The 22,240-nt window shown below is 42.1% G+C and overlaps 1 protein-coding gene and 1 long non-coding RNA gene across 5 annotated transcripts in view; one reads left to right on the forward strand and one right to left on the reverse strand.

Moving 5' to 3' along the window:
* The window catches only part of LOC122557915 (uncharacterized), a 177,795-nt gene extending 167,354 nt beyond the window's left edge, over positions 1-10,441 (forward strand). The window contains exon 3 of the long non-coding RNA XR_015760198.1: positions 10,131-10,441. This is a non-coding gene — a long non-coding RNA (uncharacterized LOC122557915). The remainder of the gene's footprint in view (positions 1-10,130) is intronic.
* Positions 1-22,240, reverse strand: part of LOC148146984 (oxysterol-binding protein-related protein 8-like) — a 140,069-nt gene that overhangs the window by 56,556 nt on the left and 61,273 nt on the right. For 3 of the 4 annotated variants that reach the window (XM_087996682.1, XM_087996680.1, XM_087996681.1), the window contains one exon: positions 972-1,119. The exons of the other annotated variant lie outside the window; for it this stretch is intronic. In XM_087996682.1, the coding sequence (XP_087852808.1) occupies positions 972-1,119 (148 nt within the window). The remainder of the gene's footprint in view (positions 1-971; positions 1,120-22,240) is intronic. 4 annotated transcript variants of the gene reach the window in all.

Raw genomic sequence — 22,240 nt, forward strand, 5'->3', positions numbered from 1 at the left:
CAAAACTTGGTCTACATGCAGTTACCATAGAGACTGGAATGTTTGTGGTGGGTAAGACATTTAGGGTGTGTGTTCATTATAGCCACATTGGAAAGCACATACTCTATTAATAAATTGGTGTCAATAATAAATTGCTTCCAGGACCATGAGAAAAGCACATCAAATAATGCCTGGAGACACATCAACTCGGGTTCAAGGTAGATAGGTCACCTTGCAGTACGTGTGGCTTTAACAGTGTTTAACCACAAATTTCTATTTTGACACGACATCCTGATCATGTGAATGGGCTGACTTTGTGTCCTACAAATGTAAGAGTCTTTTGGGCGGCACGGTGGCACAGTGGACTTGTTGGGCCGAAGGGCCTGTTTCCACACTGTAAGTAATCTAATCTAATCTAATCTAAAAAAAAACTGCAAGTTGTAAGCCTGGGCAGTGAAGGTTTACAGACTATTTACCGACTGGGGAACTACATATGAATGCAATTCTATCATTACAAGAGAGGCACACTCACACTTTCTGCATGATCAACAAGAGTGGAATCCATGACTGAACCTTCCCCTCCCTAACCCTGTAACATGGAGATTAATGTTGTGGTCCTACTGCTGTTCTGTGAACTCAGTATTAAATAAGAATCAAACTAGAGAATCTCTGGTATGTATTGCTCAGTACCATGTTACCTTCATCAGAGGGATGGGGAATTCACTCAGCATTTAATATGGACTGTCCAGTCAGATCAGCATTAGCAGACTTGGTGAGCTCAGCTCTTAGTTAGTATTCAATATAGAGAACCTAAGCCATTAAAGGGATTTCAAAAATACCATTTATTGCAAGAATAGAAGTCGCACCAGGACAGCATTTGTTTTATGTGCAATATACGACAGCATTTGCCTGCTGACATTTTGCACTATTTTCTCTGCACAGTTATCAGAATTTGGTGGAATAAATCTTAAAGTAGATCAAATTCAACAAACCTGGAGTCAAAGGAGAAATCCCATTGTAACCTCCAAAAGAAGAGTTTCGGGTCAACTTGCGAGGGTCGATTTTCTGTGGTGTTGCCAATCCACTACAGAGTGAAAACCTGCGCCGTAACACATGATCCTCCTTCACCGCATGAGTTTTCTATAGAATACAGCAAAGCACTAAATGAATCCCAACTGGAAAGCATACTTACAAGGACCTAAAATGCTCTTTCCAGAACACTGCAAATTAATTCCAAGAATTCTTTTCCAATTAAGCTTCTCCTTTATTCCTGAATGAGTAAGTTTTAAGGGACTGTTATGCAACTAATAGCTGCACACCAGAAACCAATCTACACGACCAACCATAGAATCTCGACAGTGTGGAAGCAGGCCATTCAGCCCATTGAGGCTACACCAACCCTCCGAACAGCATCCAAACCAGACCCATCCGCCCTACCCTATCCCTGTAACCCTGCATTTCCCATGGCTAACCCAATTAACCTACACATCCATGGACACGATGGACAATTTACCATAGCACATCTTTGGACTGTGGGAGGAAATTCACGGAGACATGGGGAGAATGTGCAAACCCCACACAGTTGTCAGATGGTGGAATCAAACCCAGGACCCTGGTGCTGTGAGACAACAGTGCTAACCACTAAGCCACCTGTGAGCTTAGATATTGCCATTTCAAACACCAATATTCACTCATGCAGAGTCTCCAAACAGGCTTTCTGTTTGGAGCAAGGGTTGCACTGGATCTTCATTAGTACAGTCCTGCTCCATGATTAGCTGCAGAATTGACAGACTCCCAACTCTCCTCTACAGCCCATAAGAAACATGGCTGCCAAGCAAAGAACACGTCCGGGCAGGGAACTTGAAATTCATGCTGAGAAAACTGCACAGTGCACCAGCATTGGGTACACCTGCAAATATCGAAGAGGAAATATCAACCTGGATATTTCTATGCATTGATGGAGGATGGGAAAAATATTTGGCTGTAACAGGCTGCTCCTTTATGGAGTTATTTTAGGTGTTGGAGGTGATTTCCTCAAATTCCAAGAGCAGCAATTACTGTTTTATATGCTGTTGCATTGTTTTGGAACTTCAGAGACAAAGAAAGTCAAAACAATGGCACTTTTAAAAGGGAGAGGAACAGACAAAGGCAGCACATAGTCAGCTCAGTGCAGGAGAGACACAGAAAGAAAACCACACTACTAACTGACACAGCAATGAGCCTGTGCAGTTACTGCCTTTGCTGTTGAATTCACGTATCGCTGGACATCGGAGTGCGTCTGGGAAAATGAACACATAGTGAAATTCACAACTAACCTTGGAGGAACCTGTTTGGGAGAGGTCACAGTACAGAAACCGATAAGTGAATAGTTTTAAGTACGGCCTTGCTGTAAGTCTGCAGTAGTGAGTAGAGTGTGTTCTTGCTTGATTATATGTCATATTGAGCAATAGCTCTTGATAAAACTTAAAAATATAAGCCATGAGTATTAAGTTAGCCTAGAGCAGTTTTTTGTAGAGGATAAGACGGTGTTATTTTCTGGGTCTGCAGATTGAAGAAACAAAAATGGCCCTTAGTAGAGTGATATGCTCTTCTTGTCAGATGTGGGAGTTCAGGGAGAGTTTATGGGTTACTGAGGATTATATCTGCAATAAATGCTGTTGGTTGCAAATCCTATCGGATTGAATGGATTGGTTGGAGTGAAAGTTAGATGCAATGAGGAATTTACAAGAGCAGGGTGACGTGATGGACGGCAGTTATAGGAAGGGAGAAAAGCTGCAGATACAGTCACATAGATGGGTTAACTCCAGGAAAGGTAGAGAGGTAGGCAGCTAGAGCAATAATCTTCTGTGGTTATCCCCATTTCACATAAGTATGTTGTTTTGGAAAATGTAGGGGGTGATGGATTCTCAGGGGGATGTAGCACAAACAGCTAAGTTTCTGGTATTGAGACCGGCAAAGAGGGGTATATCGGGTTCCAAGAGATCTAGTTTGAGGCACAAGATGTTGTTTCTGTGGCCAGCAGCGAAAAATCAGAGTGTTGTGTTGCCTCCCTGGTGCCAGGATCAAGGATGTCTCAGAGGGTGCAGAATATTCTCAAGGGGGAAGAGGGCCCAGCAGGAGGCTATTGTACACATTGGAACCAATGACATGAGAAGAGAAAAGGATGAGATTCTGAAGGGACAATATAGAGAATTGGGCAGGAATTTAAAAAGGAGGTCCTTGAAAATAGTAATATCTGGATTACTCCCAGTGCTACGAGCTAGAGAGGGTAGGAATAGGAGGATAGAGCAGATGAATGCATGGCTGAGGAGCTGGTGTATGGGAGAAGGATTCACATTTTTGGATCATTGGAAGCTCTTCTGGGACAGAAGTGACCTGTACAAGGATGGATTGCACCTGAATTGGAAGGGGACGAATATACTGGCAGGGAAATTTGCTAGAGGTGCTTGGTGGAGGGATTGGGAATTGAGGGAAGTTATTTGGGTGGAAGTGAGAAAGGGATGATCACCTTATTGGGATTATATTAAAGACCCCCCCAATAGTCAGAGGGCAACTGAGAAACAAATTTGTAAGGAGATCTCAGCTATCTGTAATAATAAGGTGGTTATTGTAGGGGATTTTAACTTTCCAAACATAGACTGGGACTGCCATAGTGTTAAGGGTTTAGATGGAGAGGAATTTGTTAAGCATGCACAAGAAAATTTTCTGATTCAGTATGTGGATGCACCCACTAGAGAAGGTAAAAAAAACTTGACCTACTCTTGGGAAATAAGGGAGGGCAGGTGACTGAGGTTAGTGGGGAAGCACTTTGGGGCTAGCGACCATAATTCTATCAGTTTTAAAATTGTGATGGAAAAGGATAGACCATATATAAAAGCTGAAGTTCTAAATTGGAGAAAGGTGAATTTTGATGGTATCAGGCAAGAATTTTCAAAAGCTGATTGGGGGCAGATGTTCGCAGATAAAGGGAAAATGGGAAGCCTTCAAAAATGAGATAACTGAGAGTCCAGAGACAGTATATTCCTGTTAGGGTGAAAGGAAAGGCTGGTAGGTATAGGGAATACTGGATGACTAAAGAAATTGAGAGTATGGGTAAGAAAAAGAAGGAAGCATATGTAGGGTATAGACAGGATAGATTGAGAGAATCCTTGGAAGAGTATAAAGGCAGTAGGAGTATACTTAAGAGGGAAATAATAAGGGTAAAAAGGGGACATGCGATAGCTTTGGCAAATAGAGTTAAGGAGAATCCAAAAGGTTTTTACAAATACATCAAGGACAAAAGGGTAACTAGGGAGAGAATAGGGCCCCTCAAAGATCAGCAAGGCAACGTTTGTGTGGAGCCGCAGGAAATGGGGGAGATACTAAACGAGTATTTTGCATTGGTGTTTACTGTGGAAAAGGACAGGGTAAATATAGACTGTAGGGAAATAAATGGTGACATCTTGCAAAATGTCCATATTACAGAGGAGGAAGTGCTGGATGTCTTGAAACGGGTAAAGGTGGATAAATCCACAGGACTTGATCAGGTGTACCCTAGATCTCTGTGGGAAGCTAGGGAAGTGATTGCTGGGCTCTTGCTGAGATATTTGTATCATTGATAGTCACAGGTGAGGTGTCAGAAGACTGGAGATTGGCTAACGTGAAGCCGCTATTTAAGAAAGGTGGTAAGGACAAGCCAGGGAACTATACACCGGTGAGCCTGACATTAGTGGTGGGCAAGTTGTTGGAGGGAATCCTGAGGGACAGGATCTAGGTGTATTTGGAAAGGCAAGGACCGATTAGGGATAGTCAACATGGCTTTGTGCGTGGGAAATCATGTCTCACAAACTTGATTGAGTTTATTGAAGAAGTAACAAAGAGGATTGATGAGGGCAGAGCATTGGACGTGATCTATATGGACTTCAGTCAGGTGTTTGGCAAGGTTCCCCATGGGAGACTGATTAGCAAGGTTAGATCTCATGGAATACTGGGAGAACTAGCCATTTAGATACAGAACTGGCTCAAAGGTAGAAGACAGAGGGTGGTGGTAGAGGGTTGTTTTTCAGACTGGAGGCCTGTGACCAGTGGAGTGCCACAAGGATCGGTGCTGGGTCCACTATTCATCATTTTTATATATGATCTGGATGTAAGCATAAGAGATATAGTTAGTACGTTTGCAGATGACACCAATATTGGAAGTGTAGTGGACAGCGAAGAAGGTTACCACGGATTACAATGGGATCTTTATCAGATGGGCCAATGGGCTGAGGAGTGACAGATGGAGTTTAATTTAGATAAATGCAAGGTGCTGCATTTTGGGACAGCAAATCTTAGCAGGACTTATACACTTAATGGTAAGGTCCTAGGGAGTGTTGCTGAACAAAGAGACCGTGGAGTGCAGGTTCATAGCTCCTTGAAAGTGGAGTTGCAGGTAGATAGGACAGTGAAGGCGGTGTTTGGTATACTTTCCTTTACTGGTCAGAGTACTGAGTACAGGAGTTGGGATGTCATGTTGCAGCTGTAGCAGACATTGGTTAGACCACTGTTGGAATATTGCGTGCAATTCTGGTCTCCTTCCTATCGGAAAGATGTTGTGAAATCTGAAAGGGTTCAGAAAAGATTTATTCAGGATGTTGCCAGGGTTGGAGGATTTAAGCTATAGGGAGAGGCTGAGTAGACTAGGGCTGTTTTCCTTGGAGTGTTGGAGGCTGAGGTTTTATAAAATCATGAGGGGCACAGATAGGATAAATAGACAAGGTCTTTTCCCTGGGGTGGGGGAGTCCAGAACAAGAAGGCATAGGTTTAGGCTGAGTGGGGAAAGATATAAAAGAGACTTTTTCACACAGAAAAGGTTGCAAGGATCAGTCCAGCAACTGCATGATGGTTGCTGCATAAATGCAACTAGGCAACTATCAGACAAAAAGCTCTATGTAAATCCACATTCTCAAACAGTATACAATTGCAACAGACAACCTGAGGTGTGAGGGAATATCTTTAGCTAGCAGGGCCAAATGGATGATTTTGCCTGCTCACCTCCTGATATCCACACCTTAGATAGCAGTGCACATCAAATTCAGTTAATTCTAGGTGACAAACCAGCATCAGGTATACTAGTATAGTAAAGTCTCCAAGTCCTCGTAACATCCCACATGTTGATCTTAAGAATTATGCATTGAAGTTAGTACTTCCCTCTGCAAGCAATTACTGCGTACCCATGACATGGCATCTATTCAGCAAAGTGGGAGGTTGCTCCAACATGACCTACCCATAAACAATAGAATGAATCTGCCAATACCAGCTGTCAATATCCTTGCCATTCACCCATTGAAGTGAGACATGTTTTTATGAATGAAGTGACATCTCAACAATCAATTACAGCAACTCGAAATCAAGGATTTGTACATTGTGACTGTTTTCCTGGTCAGTCAGACAAAGGTGATGCTACAGCTGAAGGAAACCATTAAACTGTAATAGATGACCCAAATATGTATGCCAAACAACATGTTGCCCATTTCATTCTATCCCATGGCACATACACTAACAACTCATTCACTGACTTTGCATACTTATACTCCAGCATGACATCTTAAACTGCAATTTATAAACAAAACTCTTGCCACATGTGCATTGTTAAAAGGCTTCATAAACAATTGTAACCTCACTCTCTGCCATACTGTTTTTCTCTTACTATGCACGTGCTCCCTGAATTTAAATCCGAAAACTACTATGTTCTCCTGATAAGATGACAAAAGTCAAATCAACAGTCCAGAACCAAAGCAAATATTGGAAATTTCCAGCTCTTGTAAATAATGATATCCAAGTCATCTTCTGCATGTGTAAGGAGGAAGTAGGTGAGGACTAAATGTTTAGGTTTGGCCAGCAAATAAAAACGGGGTGGGGAGGAGAAGAGCTGTTTAAGCCTGACAACTACAACCATTTACTTGCCAGCCGGGTTACCAAATTTCACCACGACAGAACAAGGGTAACATTATCAGTTCTGCTTTAATATTTGTTCTACTGAAGTTAAAGAGCAAATGAAACTGAAGGGACCTCCCTTTGGTTTTAAGAAGCAGTCACTTGGCTCTTGGTTTAAATTTAGATATTTTCTGACTGCTCACCTTAAATAAAACTACTTCAAAACTGTCTAGCAGTTACCTTTAGCTGTATTATAACTCCAGTTTTACAAGTCATAAGTCCTTGAGCTAGTGACAGAGGCATGACATTGGCAGGAATATCCAGAGAAGCCCACAAGAGCATCAAATTTGAGCTTCCTACTCTGATGGAGACTAACAACAAATAGGGAAATGGGGATTTAAATGATTGCACAGAGATCAAATTACATTAAATATATTTAGTCTTTGTAAATGACAATTTGAATAAATTGAAACTCGCAGAGTAAATGAAAATTCAATTTTCTGTCACTAGAGGGGGTTGTGAATCACCAGTTTAGTCACAGATGAGAAATTTTACAGCCTAGAGTCATACAGACGTATAGCACGGAAACTGGCCCTTCAGTTCAACTCATCCATACCGACCAGGTATCCTAAAAATCAATCAATCTAGTCCCATTTGCCTTTGAAGTGTTGTAAATGTACCAGTCTCCACTGCTTCCTCTGGCAGCTCATTCCATACACGCATCACACTGTGTGTGAAAAGGTTGCCCTTTCAGTCTCTTCTAAACCCTTCTCCACTCACCTTAAATCTATGCCCTCAAGTTCTGGACTCTCCCACCGAAGGGAAAAGACCTTGTCCATTTACACTATCCATGCCCCTCATGATTTTACAAACTTCTATAAAGGTCATTCCTCAGCCTCCAATGCTCCAGGGATGAACAGCACCAGCCTATTCAACGTCCCCTTATAGTCAAACCCTCCAACCCTGGCAACATCCGTGTAAATCTTTTCTGAACCCTTTCAAGTTTCACTACATCCTTCCAGTAGCAGGGAGACCAGAATTGCACATAATATTCCAGAAGTGGCCTAACCAACATCCTGTACAGCTGCAACATGGCCTCCCAACTCCTATACTGAATGCTCTGACCAATAAAGCAAAGTATACCAAGCGCTTCTTCACTATCCTATCTACCTGTGACTCTATTTTCAAGGAGCTATGAACCTGCACTCCAAGGCCTCTTTGTTACACAACACTCCCCAGGATCCTACAATTAAATGTATAAGTCCTGCTCAGATTTGCCTTTCCAAAATGCAGCACATCACATTTATCTAAATTCAACTCCATCTGCCACTCCTTGATCTATAGGCCCATCTGATTAAGATCCCATTGTAATGTGATGTAACCTTCTTCCCTGTCCACTACACCACGAATGTTGATGTCATTTGCAAACTTACTAACCATACCTCCCACATTCACAATCAAATCATTAATATAAATGACGAAAAACAGTGGACTCCAGCATCGATCCTCATGACACACCATTAGTCACAGGCCTCCAGTCTGAAAGGCAACTCTCCACCACCACCCTCTATCATACCTTCGAGCCCATTTCTGTATCCAAATGGCTAATTATCCCTATATTCTACATGATCAAACCTTGCTAACCAGTCCACAATGAGGAAACTTATCAAACGTCTTACTGAAGACTGTATAGATCGCGTCCATCACTTTGCCCTCATCAATCCTCTTCATTACTTCAACAAAAAACTCCAACTTAGAGAGACGTGATTTCCCACGCACAAAGACATGTTGATTATCCCTAATCAGTCCTTGCCTTTCCAAATACATGTAAATCCTATCCCTCAGAATTCCCTCCAAAGTCAGGCTTACCACTCTGTAGTTCCCTGGCCTTTCCTTACCACCTTAAATAGTAGCACCATGTTAGCCAACCTCCAGTCTTCTGGCACCTCACCTGTGACTATCAATGATCCAAATATCTCACCAAGATGCCCCGCAATCACTTCCCTAGCTTCCCACAGAGTTCTAGAGTACACCTGATCAGGTCCTGTGGATTTATCCACCTTTATGCATTTTAAGACATCCAGCACCACCACCTCTGTAATATGGACATTTTTCCAAGATGGCCATCATGTATTTCCCCACATTCTGTATCGCTCATGTCTTTCTCCACAGTAAACACTCATGCAAAAATACTCGTTTAATATCTCTCCCAGCTCCCACGGCTCCACACATAGGCTGCCTTGCTGATCTTCGAGGGGTCCTATTCACTCCCTCGTCACCCTTTTGTCATTAATGTGTTTATAAAAACCCTTGGATTCTCTTAACCCAATTTACCAAAGCCATCTCATTTCTCCTTTTTGCCCTCCTGATTTCCCATTGTAAGAGCAATTTATAAATTGCTTTTCACAGTCACTGGACATCCCACAGCCTTCTGCAGGCAATGAAATATTTTTGGAATTATAGTCACTGCTGTAATTTCAGAAACAGGACAGCTATTTTGTGCACAGCAAGATCCCACAAACAACAGTGATAATGATCATTGAGAGATAAATAGTTGATCAAGATGCTAGAGATAGTACTTCTGCTCTCCTTCAAAATAGTGTTATGGGATCATTTACATTTACTGGAGGGTGGTCAGGGGCCTCAGTTTAACTTCCTATCTGAAAGATTGTACCTCCAGCTCCTTCAATATCATGTAAGGCTGCCACCCTTTATTTTTGCCTTCAAGCAGGACTTCAATGCACAACCTTGTGACTCAGAGACCATTGGTAAAAATTAAACTTGAGAGAACCAACAAATAAGATGATTTACTCAGCTTTCCCAATACTTCACAGACCTGCAATTGTGTGTTTTAACATTCATTTGAACAGGAAACCACAAACAAACACGAAAACAGAATGCAGTTTGGAACTTGAGAAAGTTGTCTTTCAAATGCTTTTATTTAAAATCGATAACAGACAGGCCAATTCTTTTGTGACCAGATGGTGCTACATAATTTTTGAAATACCAGTTTGTCTATGTTCCAGCATTGAGAATACAGATTCTTGTTGGATACACTTCCACATTCCAGCCAACTATCCCCAAATCACTTCCTCTCTAGCCTTTCCTCTGACCTATTCCTGAACTTGTATCTTTCTGCAGTTTCTCTTCCATTTCCTCGAACTCCCTGTCCAGGAAATCCACCTCCTTCTCTTGACCCTCGTTGACAATGTTTCTGACGAGTCACTGAAACATTAGCTCTGATTCTCTTCCCACAGATACTGTCTCACCTACTGAGTCCTTCCTGCATTTCAATTTAAATTGAAAACCCATGTTGCCATTGGGAAGAAATTCTGGAAAATCTAGGAGAGTTCAGCATGGAGATCAAGTTTCAGATGATGATAATCAGAGCACCACCTGAAGTTTTCTTTAACTTCAACACTGGATATTATTGATCCCGATGTGTTCCTAAATCTGGGATAACAGTAGCCGATGTCTGACCAACCACATCATCACTTCATGGGCCCTACCCAGACTGAAGCTTGGAACATGGATATGAAAAGACTCTTGACTTCACTCCCTCAAGATGAAGATTAGTAAAAGATATTTCTAATGACTTATTTTTCAAAGAAACCTCTTTGTAGTCATGCAGCCTGACAGCAGGAGCACCAGGCATGTGCTCGAAGTTAGGGCCCAATTATTTTGTTCACCTGAACGAGCAGGTTTACAATGTGATAGGCCCGATCATTTTCGCCACGTGGGCACGAGACCAGCAGCAACACCCAATCAGCTGCAAATCATCAAAAGTAAACATTATTTTAAAGACATTTTGTTTCTGGTAGTGGACAGTTAAACAAGAGAATGACCGTTTCACCACGTCTATAGTACCCTCCATATTTTCTTCCAGAGAAAATGAGGCAGTTGGCACATGGTTTTCCATCTTACCCACATTTTTTGCCATCGCACAAAACATGGCAAGTTAACTTGATTCAATCCAGTCAGTCAGACTGAGTAATGCAGGAAGCCTAGAGAATCCCTCCTTCATTACATGTCTGCAGTCAAAGATTCAGAGCCCATGAGGCATGCTGCATCTGCAATGCTTTGTGGGCACTCAGCTCCATTCAATAATTATGTTTCCTTTTGGCTCTGACAGGCTGCATGCCAAGCTCACACTGAGTATCTGCATAAACAGTATGACAAGTCTCACAACACAGCACCGTACTTAGCTAAATGAACCCAGCAGGCTCTGTGGCAGCCTTCTCAGTTACCGAAGCCAATTACTCCAAGACCACTTTCCCAATTAGGAAACAACCTCCTGGTCAAGATTTACCAGGAAGGAAAAGGGACATAGTGGTATCATCACTAGACTGTTAACTTTCAAACTCAGCTATGTTCTGGGGACCTGTCATGGCAAGTGGTGGAATTTGAATTCAGTAAAAATATCTGGAATTAAAAATCTATTGATGATCATGAAATCATTAACAATTGTTGGAAAAACCCATCTGGCTCACTAATGTCCTTTAGGGAAGGAAATTTGCCATCTTAATCTGGTCTGCAATGTGTTTGACTTTCAACTGCCCTCTGAAATGGTCTAGCGAGCCACTCAGTTGTACCGACCGCGACAAAAGTCTCAACAAATAAAAACGAAAGCAGATATACCACCCGTCATCAACCTAGGCCCAGAAACAGCCCCATCAACCCTGCAAATCCTCCCTGCTAACATCTAGGGACTACTGCTAAAATTGGGAGAGCTGTTTCACAGACTAGTCAAGCAACACCTGACATAATCATACTCACAGAATCACACATGACAGACAATGTCAGACACCACCATCACTATTCCTCGATACAGACCCAAGAGAGGTGGCGGCAGAGTGGTATACAGTTGGTAGGGAGTTGCTTTGGGAGTCCTCAACATTGACTCCAGACACCATGAAGTCTCATGCCATCAGGTTAGACATGGGCAAGGAAACCTCCTTACTATCACGTACTGTCCTCCCTTAGCTGATGAATCATACTCAATGTTGAATAACACTTGTTGGAAACATCGAGAGTGGGAAGGGTGCTAATGTTCTCTGGATGGGGGATTTCAATGCGCACCACCAGTGACTCAGCAGCAGCACTACTGATCGAGCTGGTTGGGTCCTAAAGGACTAGCAGCTAGACTGGATCTGTACCAAGTGGTGAGGGAACCAGCATGAGGGAAAACATACTTGCCCTCATGCTTACCGATCTGCTGTGTGCATCTGTCTATGACAGTATTGGTAAGAGTGGCCACTGCACAGTCCTTGTGGAGACGTAATTCTACCTTTATATTGAGAATCATGCTTGGCAAGTTGTGCTGCATTATCACCGTCCTAAATGGAGCAGACTTCAAATAGATTTAGCATCTGGGCACCCTGAGGTGCTGTGGGCTAACAGCAGTGGTGGAATTGTAATCCAGCGTGATCTGTAACCTCGTGTTCTGGCATATCTCCCAGTCAAACATTACCCTCAAGACAGGGGATCAACTCATTGGAGAAGGAAGGAGGTAGCATGCCAGAAGCAGCACCAGGCATACTTAAAAATGAAGTGGCAACCAGGCAAACTACTTGCATGCCAAACAGCATAAGTCATAAATGATAGTCAGAGTTAAGCAATCCCACAACCATCAGATCAGATCCAAGCTCTGCAGTCCTGCTGTATCTAGTTGTGAGTAGTGGTGGACAATTAAACTCTCTGGAGGTGGCTCCACAAATATCCCCATTCTCAATGGCAGGAGAGACCAGCACTTCAGTGTAAAAGATAAGGTTGAAGCATTCATAGCAATCTTCAGCCAAAGGTACTAAGTGGATGATTCTTCTCAGTCTCTTCCACTAGATCCCAACATCACAGGTACAAGTCTTCAGCCAATTCAATTCACTCCACATGACATCAAACAGTTAGAGACATTGGATAGTGCAAAACCTATTCTGACAATAGTACTGAAGACTTGTGCTTTAGAACTTGACAACACCCTGGCCAAACTCTTCTGGTACAAAGTGATAGAAGGTACCAACACTGCTATCAAGCAGCACTTGCTCAGCAATAATCTTCTCAGTGATGCCCAGTTTGGGTTCTGCCCAGACCATTCAGCTCCTGATCTCATTACAGTGTTGGTTCAAAAATTGACAAATGAGCTGAATTCCAGATGAGGTGAGAGTGACAGCCCTTGTCATCAAGGCACACTTGACCAAGGGTGGCATCAAGAAGGTAGAACAAAACAAATCAATGGGAACCGGGGTGGGGGGCACAAACTCTCCAATGGTTGGAGTCATATCTGGCACAAAGGAAAATGGTTGTGGCTGTTGGAGGTCAGTTATCTGAGCTCCAGGATATCTCTGCAGGGAGTTCCTCAGGGTAGTATCCAAGGCCCAACCATCTTCAGCTGCTTCAATGACTTTCCCTCCATCATAAGATCAGAAATGGGGGTATTCGCCAAAGATTGCACAATGTTCAGAATCATTCATGACTCTTCACACACTGAGGCAGTTCATGTCCAAATACAGAAAGATCTAGATGCACTGACAGGGTGCAAGTAACATTCACACCACACAAACTATGACCATCTCCAATAAAAGACAAACTAAACACCAGCCCTTGGCATTCAATGGTGTTACCATCACTGAATCCCTGAGTTAACAACATTGAAACTCAACTGGATTAGCCATATAAATACAGTGGCTATAAGAGCATACTCCCCAATTGCCTGGATGGATGCAGCTCCAACAACACTCAAGCATCTTAAACACCATCAGGACAGAGCAGCCCACTTGATTGGCACATCCACAAACATCTACTCCATTCACCACCAATGCCCAGTACACAGCAGTATACTAGCTATGAGATACATTGCAGAAATTCATCAAGAATCCTTAGACAGCACCTTCCAAATCCACAACCAATTCCATCTAGATGGACAAGGGCAGTAGATACACGGGAACAGCATCATCTATAAGTTCCCTCCAAGCCATTCACCACCCTGACTTGTAAATATACCGTTGTTCCTTCACCGTTGCTGGGTGAAATTGCCTCAGGGTATTGTGGGTCAAACTACAGCACATGGGCTACAATAGTCTAAAAAGACAGCTCACCACCATCTTCTCAAGGACAACTAGGAACAGGCAATAAATGCTGGCCAGCCAGTGTTGTTCACATTCCATGAGTGAAAAAGCAAAAAGTACATGAGAAGGAACAAGCAACAATGAAACATGCATCATACTATGCTCTCGTTCTTACTCACTGATTTTTCTCACACCCTCTAACAGTCTGCTATTGTTAGCCACACCCCTCACTGATCTATCCAACCTCTTTCACAAGTCTCATCACAAGGGAATTCTTTAGTCCTGAGCTGACAGAGATCTTTAGGGGATTTTTATCCTTTCCATCCTTGCATTATTCGTGCCATCAGCAAGTTTTCCTTTCCTCCTATTCTAACGCTTAAGATTTATTAGCAACTTTAATCTCAGAACTGGGGAGCTCTTCTGTCCCTTTTTGCTCTCATTTGTAAGCTTTTAAAATTGCAAGTTTTCTACTCATTGTTCTTCGATTGACTTGGCTTTTTCCCTTATGATTTTTATCCTGGTGTTGGCCTGTGGCCCTTCAGCCTAAATCCTCATTATTTGAGAATCTCGAGTTCACAAGGGCAAGTCGAACCTGCTCAACACAATAACCACAGCCACCCAATCGACAGTGGTAACTGAGTGGTGTCAGTTTAAGTATGTATCACCCAGTGCTCATCTCACCAAGCAAACCAACTTATAAATGTTGAAAGGGTAGCACAAAGAGTGGATTCCTTGACAAATAATTTGCCTGATAACATGTTGATGTTGGGGATGGGGCATATCAGTTGAAATGATTATTTGGAATTTTTAACATCGCCACGTATGTCTATCATTCAATTCGACAATGGCTCATCTGTATCAACGAGTACCTGTTCTGGTTTCTGACCACAAATAGCTCCCACCTTGGAGAGACCTTAATTATGGGAGAATGGCTGCCAACAAATTCATGTAGAACCAATCTCAGAAACTGGGAGTTCTGATGCAATCCTCCGATAATCTTGTCTGAGCTTGAGTGCAAAATTGCACTGCCTAATATGGAAACACACTGATCAGGGAGGTCCCAGATTCAGTTAACTATCAGTCAGTCATCAAAGCCCTGGTGATTGGGTAGGGTTAAATTGGTTACAGTTGCCCCTATAAGTGACCATAGAAAGTTTGGCACGCTTGCTTCAGAGATTCCATGGTTACACAAGAGCCTCCTACTGGAAGGCATTGCATGAAGCATAATATTAAAGTAGCTCTTTGCCCAGTTGACACTAGCTCAATTGGCTCAGTTTGCAATACAGAATTATGCCAACAGCATGGATTTAAGGCCTGTACAGGCTGTACTCATGAAACCCCCCCAACTATTCAATCTCATCCCTGACTGAGGCATGGTGACCCTTAGGTTAAACCACTCAAATGAGGGAGCAGTCTGCTTAGACTATGCTGACATAATCTAGTTTCATCAGTCAAATCAAAAACACCTTTGTATGCAAACAGCAAGTGGAAATAAAGAGGTTAATGTTAAGGCAGTAACGAATGGATAGCATAGAAACGTGTGAAACATGTTTACAACTGTATTGCAGGGCATTTATATTCTACCAGTTCCTTGCCATTCGCTCAGCAGTATGGTACCCATTTGGAAATAGCTGGACTGTATCAACACCACCTCTTACTTAACAGAGCAGCAGGGCAATGTCAAGATTATTTGCAGGTACCAGGGAGTCCAGGACCAGGAATATTTGATTTAAAATGAACAAACACAAGGAGCATTTTGGGCAGTGAGGTAGAATAGCATAGCTGTTCTTTAATGAATTAATAATTATAATGCTGTGTTGACTTTATGAAAACAAATAGTTGGATAATCATAGGCACAGCCCAACAAATAATCACAAGATGACATGATTGAGGTATTGATTTGAAAGACACGGATTGAGAGCCCAGGCCCCTTTGCACAGAATCCCTACAGTGTGAAAGCAGACCATTCAGCCTGCACTGAAGTCTGCATTGACCCTTCAAACAGTATCTCACCCAAACCCTGCATTTTCCATGGCTAACTCACCTAATCTGCACATCTTTGGAGTGTGGGAGGAAACCGGAGCATCTGGAGGAAGCCCACGCAGACACTGGGAGAATGTGCAAACAGACAGTCGCCCAAAGCTGGAATTATAACTAGCTCCCTGGCACAGAGGCACCAGTGTTACCCCCTGAGCCACCATGCCACCCATATTTCAGAATGCCACCCAGATTAAACACAGAAGAGATCATCTGGGAATAAGTCAAATGATAGTAAACAGTTGAAGAAATGCTTTGATTTAAAGCATCTAGAATTATTCTGAAAAAAAGACAGAAATAAGGATTCCCACATTTGAGACCGAGGGAAAGAATTAGTTTAAAAACAGTTTGATGTACTTGATCTCATTATAGTGAAGATACAGAAGATATGACAGCAAGATTAAGTAGAGTGATATGTTTTGAGTTGATAAGAACAAAGAACAAAAAGCATTCAGTGGAGCCAATACGAAACAGTACTGATAAAGGTTACAGATAATGGTTGCGATGGACAGAGATAGATTGGACACTAGATGTTCAATTTCTGCCAGAAGTTGTTAGAAATCTACTGACAAATTGTTCCACACTGGCAACGGGCAAACTTCAAGCTGGTCAGCATGTAAATGGAAAGCATGGCCACAGTGCCTGTTTTGTGATAACATCCCTGCCAGTGCAAGGTGCAATATTACTCCCCACAGATGAGACGGTACACCTGTCCATCACAATCCTTTCCGCATACTTGGCTAGGGTGTGCTACAGGAGAATCTCCTCAGAAAGGATATTCGCCAGGCACTAGCCTAATTAATATGCTAACAATGGAAAAGTGAATGGGAATGAAATTTCACTCAATATTACTTCAATGCAGGAATGCAGTAATGGTGTCCAGGAGTCCTCTGCAATACTTAACCTCACCAGTAACATTAGCGTAATCTGCATTATTTGTAAACCGTTATGCTCACAATCAATATACATCTCTCCAACTGAGGATGCATGCTCGAGGTAGGCTGTACTCCCAGGCTACTCTGCACACCTTACTCTACAACACAGCATTATGGCCAGTGTGAACAGCAGTCTGGACAACCAAAAAGGAGCCTTTCTGCTGTCAATTTCCATTAGTGAAAAATTACAATTTCACCCATTACTCGAAGCAATTCCAAACTCTGGTTGTGACTTGACTATCAAGGCCATCTGGGATCTATCTAGTGGGAAGACTTAGTAATATAGAAGACATTTGAACTGCAGATTGATTCACTGACATAATCTTTAAAAGATTGTGTACAGAAGTGTTACTCAATTTCACAGTTGGATACACCCCGACTGTTTCATACAAAGGGTAGTGGAAATCTGGAACTCACTCCTCAATAAAGCTGTTCAGACCAAGTCAAAGGAAATTTTTAAACAGTGCAACCAGCAGACTTTTGTAGAGTACAGCATTTACAGATTATGGAACCAAGGTGGGATAAGTGGAGTTGAGTTACAGGTCTGTCAGGATGCAAGCGACTCTGCCACTGGTGGGGTACAGAGCTGATGGTCAAGAGTTCTATAATACAGCACAGCCACCCAAGACGACGTCTCACTTCAAAGCAATTAATCCCAACGTTAAATTGTTGGCATATCAGCAGTTGAGATTATGAACATGCTTCCTACAGATTTTTAAGTCGGTAGCAGAGACCACAGCCCTCTACAAAATCCAGTCCAGTCAGAGTCTGCAAGCCACTAACACAGCGGTGCTTTAAAATTCAAGCAGGGGAAAACGTGAGGTCAGCATCGCATCGTTGAAAAGTTGGATGTGTATTGATGCCAAAGACTCAATTAACAAGTTACTGATTACAGCTGCACAGTCAAGGAAGAGGATGCCAAGTGTCTTGGCATCAATCTTCCAACGACAGTAATCTGAGCTCATTAGCACCTTAAAAAATGGGAAAACGTTCCCAGATCCCTCAAAACAAAAGTGGAGGGACAAAACAAGATGTGCAGCGGTTGGAGAAAGAAGTAGGTGTGCTAATCAAAACTTTAATCAAAGAAGCTGCAGACACAGGCAGACACACTAACTTGAGCTGTTCTCATGTAGCTTGCAGCTGGTAGCTGCTGAGTCACACCAGGTGCACCTGGAGAACCATCGATGTTTTGAAAGACGCTCTGGCCTGCTCAATACTTGTGGGACTTCCAGTGCAGAGGGTTTTCCACAGCCAACTGTTGCACAATGGCATATTCCAAGATCCAGGACCATGGGCTGAAGGACCCACTCAAGCTTGGGGTTATTGCTGGAGACGCACAATGGTGAACTGTTGTTGCCTAAGACCTTTCAGTCACAGTGCACCCAGGGGAACGCCCTGGGCTGTAAGCCTTCTCAAAAATGTACTTACAGAATCAAGAATATTGAAAATTATTCAGCCACCTCAGAGGAGCTGAATGTGATGCAGGGAATTTTCTTTCATAACCACTGCACTTTGTCATTTCCAATTTGAAATGTTTGCCCTTGAGATGTCTGTATTGGAATGCATTTTGTAACATTAAGTTTGCTCCAGTTGTGTTCAGTGGAACATACTATTTAGAGCCAAGTTGAATTATATTTCAAATTGTTTAATATTCATGTCAAAATATTTTGCAAACTTTCTTTTACAGATTTTGCATACAGAAAACATAAAGCATGTTTTCAGAGGGGGAGAAAAGGGCGAAGTACTACAATGCATGTAGCTCACTCTAGTTTCTCAGTTTGGCTGCTGTACGGAGAGAGAAAGATGAAAGGAGAAATTTGACAAACTATGAATAAAATGTTTTAAGTGAATTTAAATAAAAACAAAATGATTCTGCTCATAGTTACTGGAGAAATTCTGAAATCAGTATTGAACCTGACCCCAGAGTTGCAATATCTATTCTCTCATAGCTTCCACAGGTAGGTCTGACTGAGTTGGGTTCTCCCCCCTCACAGGTCAGACAGGAATCAAATCTTCACATGTCTGCTTGCTCAATCTAATCTCATTAACATTTAATTTATAAATTACTGCAAAAGGCCACTTTGTTTACAGATCATTGACAATATCTACAGATGTTGGTTAAGGGTTGTGAAAATCCTGCCATGGTCTACACCTATAAACTAATTAGGGAGAATATGAACATGTGCAGACTCCATATGATTAAATGCACAAATACACCACTCATCCAGAACAGGGTGAAAGACTACATGAGGAAACAAATAGGCAAGCTTTATGGTTTTGCAAAGTTACAACAGCTCAAATGATGCTTTATTTCCAAGACTGCAAATATTCCATTGCTGATTTTTCACTGAAACACAGTCCTCAGACCCATGAGAACTCTATCAGTTCAGCCCACCCAGCCACTTCCAAAGGTTTGGTTGAGAACAACTATTCTATCAAATAACTTTTTTTAAAAAAAGAGAAAAAAATCATATCCAAAGCCTACTGGAGTTCTGGCAGAATCAGTGCACTGTGGTTAAACAAGGACTGAGCCTCTGCTCCTGAGAATACTCATTGCCTCTCACCAAAGAGTTTGCTGCACAGAGTGTGATGCATCCAAGCAATGCCGTCAAACTACAGAAAGGTCCATCTGCCAACCGCACAGAACACCCTTCTTTGGAAGGTCAGGAAGGAAGAGACCATATCTTCTGGTTCCTTGCTACATCATTTGGAATACTGGGCAATTTGGTTTGGCAGGTTTTAAATTCACTTAGTTTCTTCTGAAGGTACATTCGCAAGACTGGGAGTAATCACAGACAAGCTCTTGCAAGTGTAAAATGTCACATTTACAGCTTTCTGCTGCACATGGACCTCTTCCAGTACTGAGGGGAGGTTGATTAGGTCCAGCCAAGTGAACATCACATGGCTGCTGATCTCCACTAGCAAGACAAGTGCTCAGATTGCAATTGCTAAAACAGAAAACAAATCTGAAGCACAAGATCTAAAACATTTCATGCAAGGTGCTGCTCCCTGCAAATGCAGGTACATTTATTACCTTGACTTTACAAAACAAGCCTCAGGGCATCTTGTATTGCTGCACTAACAAGCTTTGTGTCACTATTCAGACTTAAACTATTCAGGCTTAAACCATGCAATGACTGGGAAAGCCAACATTGAATGTAGGTAAAAGGGACAATGTCAAAACACAACTAACTTGACACATGCCTCTTGTGAACCAATGTCAACCACAGTAATCAAATCTGAACATGTTGAGGGTGATAATTAGAAGCTTTGGTTATTAGAGGCCTTTGAAGATTAAGATGCAGCATTGATCAGCTTTCGCACGATTTGAGGAAGCAGGCAAGTGGGATTCACATATGGAGCATTCCCTCTGAATTTTGTAGGCGACAGTGGGCCTTAGAACAGTTTTAGTTCTTGGAATAACATTTATAATTTGATCTCATCACATGCTCCCTATATTCCAAGCTTGAATTATCTTGTGTGGTAAACATTACTACATAATTCAGTATTGCCAAACTTCAAATTCAATTCATGCCCTTGTACAGACTTGGCAATTCCAATGCATTTGTAACTAGCCTGTTATGTGACCCTTCATAAATCTAAGATCATCCAAAACTCACACCAAGTCCTGTCTATCAACCTTGGGGTTGCTGACCTATGCTAGCTTCCTGGTCAAGCAACCCTTGTTTAAAATTCTCACCCTTGCAGATTCTTCCAAGGCCTCGAATCCTCTAATCTTCTCCAACTCCAAAAACCTTTTAGATATCTACTTTTGCCCTCGAGTATCATAGAACATTAAACAGTACAGGCCCTTTTCCCCCTTGATGTTGTGCCGACTTTTCATCCTACTCGAAGATCAAACTAACCTACATATCCTACATCTTAGTATCATCCACGTGCCGATCCAAGAGTTGCTGAAATGTCCGTAATGTATCCCTGATTTTAACACTTCACCACAGATTGCCATGCCTTCAAAGGATTGCCATGTCTTCTAGGTTCTGCCATACCCAGCCAAAACCCCTTAAGAACGTCTTACTCAAAAGATACTCCTTAAAACATATCGCCAATGATCAAGATTTTGACCAAATGTCATCTTATTTCACTCGACGATTAATTTTGCTTTATTAGATGTCTGAGAAGTCTATTGGGGCATTTTATTACATGGGCAGCATTGTTGGTTTTTCTCAAATGTGCCAGCTTTCAGATGAGATGTTAAATTGTAGCCCCATTGGTCCTTGAGCCAATAAATAAAGTCCTATAGCAGTATTCAAAGTAGTGTTCCCTCAGCTTTTCTAAGCAATATTTATGCTTCAAACAATGCCACTAAAACAGATTATCTGGTCATTCATCTCATTGCAGTTTGAATACCTTTAGGCGTACAAAGAAGCTGCTGTGTTAGTTAGTGATCACAATAGCTGAGGAAAGGTAATGAACCTTTACAGAGGAAAGCACAGGACAGACAGGGAAAAGAGAGAAGAGAAATAGATTGAAAGACAAAATGCAGAATTTATGAGAGAGTCCGTCTAGAACAGAAGCACATGACTTTCATTTTGTCTCAAGTGAATTCAGGATTCTTGTTCCCACCATACAGACATCACACTTCCAGTAGCAAATCAAACAAACTTGCCAGATTCAATAAAGACTGATGGCTGGGGAAATAAACTAATGAAGAAAACATACAGAAAGAAACTTACAATATAGGGAAAGATACAATATAGAGGGAGGCAGAGACAGAGACAAAGACAAAGTGGAACTGAGGTGCAGTAGGGCAAACCAGGGTCAGAGACACAAAACTATAGGGAGTTACAGAAATAGAAAATAAGTTAGACTCCAGTGGATTGGAAAACACTGCAAAAGACCAGCTATGGCAGCAAGGGATAAAAATGTTAAACAAAACAAAAACGTATAGAAATAACCCAACACAGCTTGATTCAAGAGAAGAAAAGATTGGTATATATTGTTAGAATACCGCTGTGGCACAGGAGGCAATACATTCTATGATTGGCAGAATATTTGACTTGGTCAAGAGAAGCTTTTATCCAGTGAATTGACTTCCTTATTCTGTATCAGATTTCACAACTAACATTGTATTTCAGTCTTACAAGGAGAGGTCACTGAATGTGACCACTGAGAGTGTGGCCTGGATCAATATCAGAGACTGCACCTGGCTTATTGTGCTGGGATCCCTCGAGTACAAGCTATTCCCCTTCAATCGGCCGAAGCTCACTCACAACTGCGTCAAGTGTCCTGGTTTCGTGTCGGAGCAAAATGGTACAGATGATAGTAGTAATAGAACCAAAACAGAAGGTGCTGGAGAAACTCAGTAGGTGTGGC

Source organism: Chiloscyllium plagiosum, unplaced genomic scaffold (assembly GCF_037043375.1).
Source record: "Chiloscyllium plagiosum isolate Xiang-an unplaced genomic scaffold, Cpla_swu_hap1 HiC_scaffold_18, whole genome shotgun sequence".
Classification (NCBI taxonomy): Eukaryota; Metazoa; Chordata; class Chondrichthyes; order Orectolobiformes; family Hemiscylliidae; genus Chiloscyllium; species Chiloscyllium plagiosum.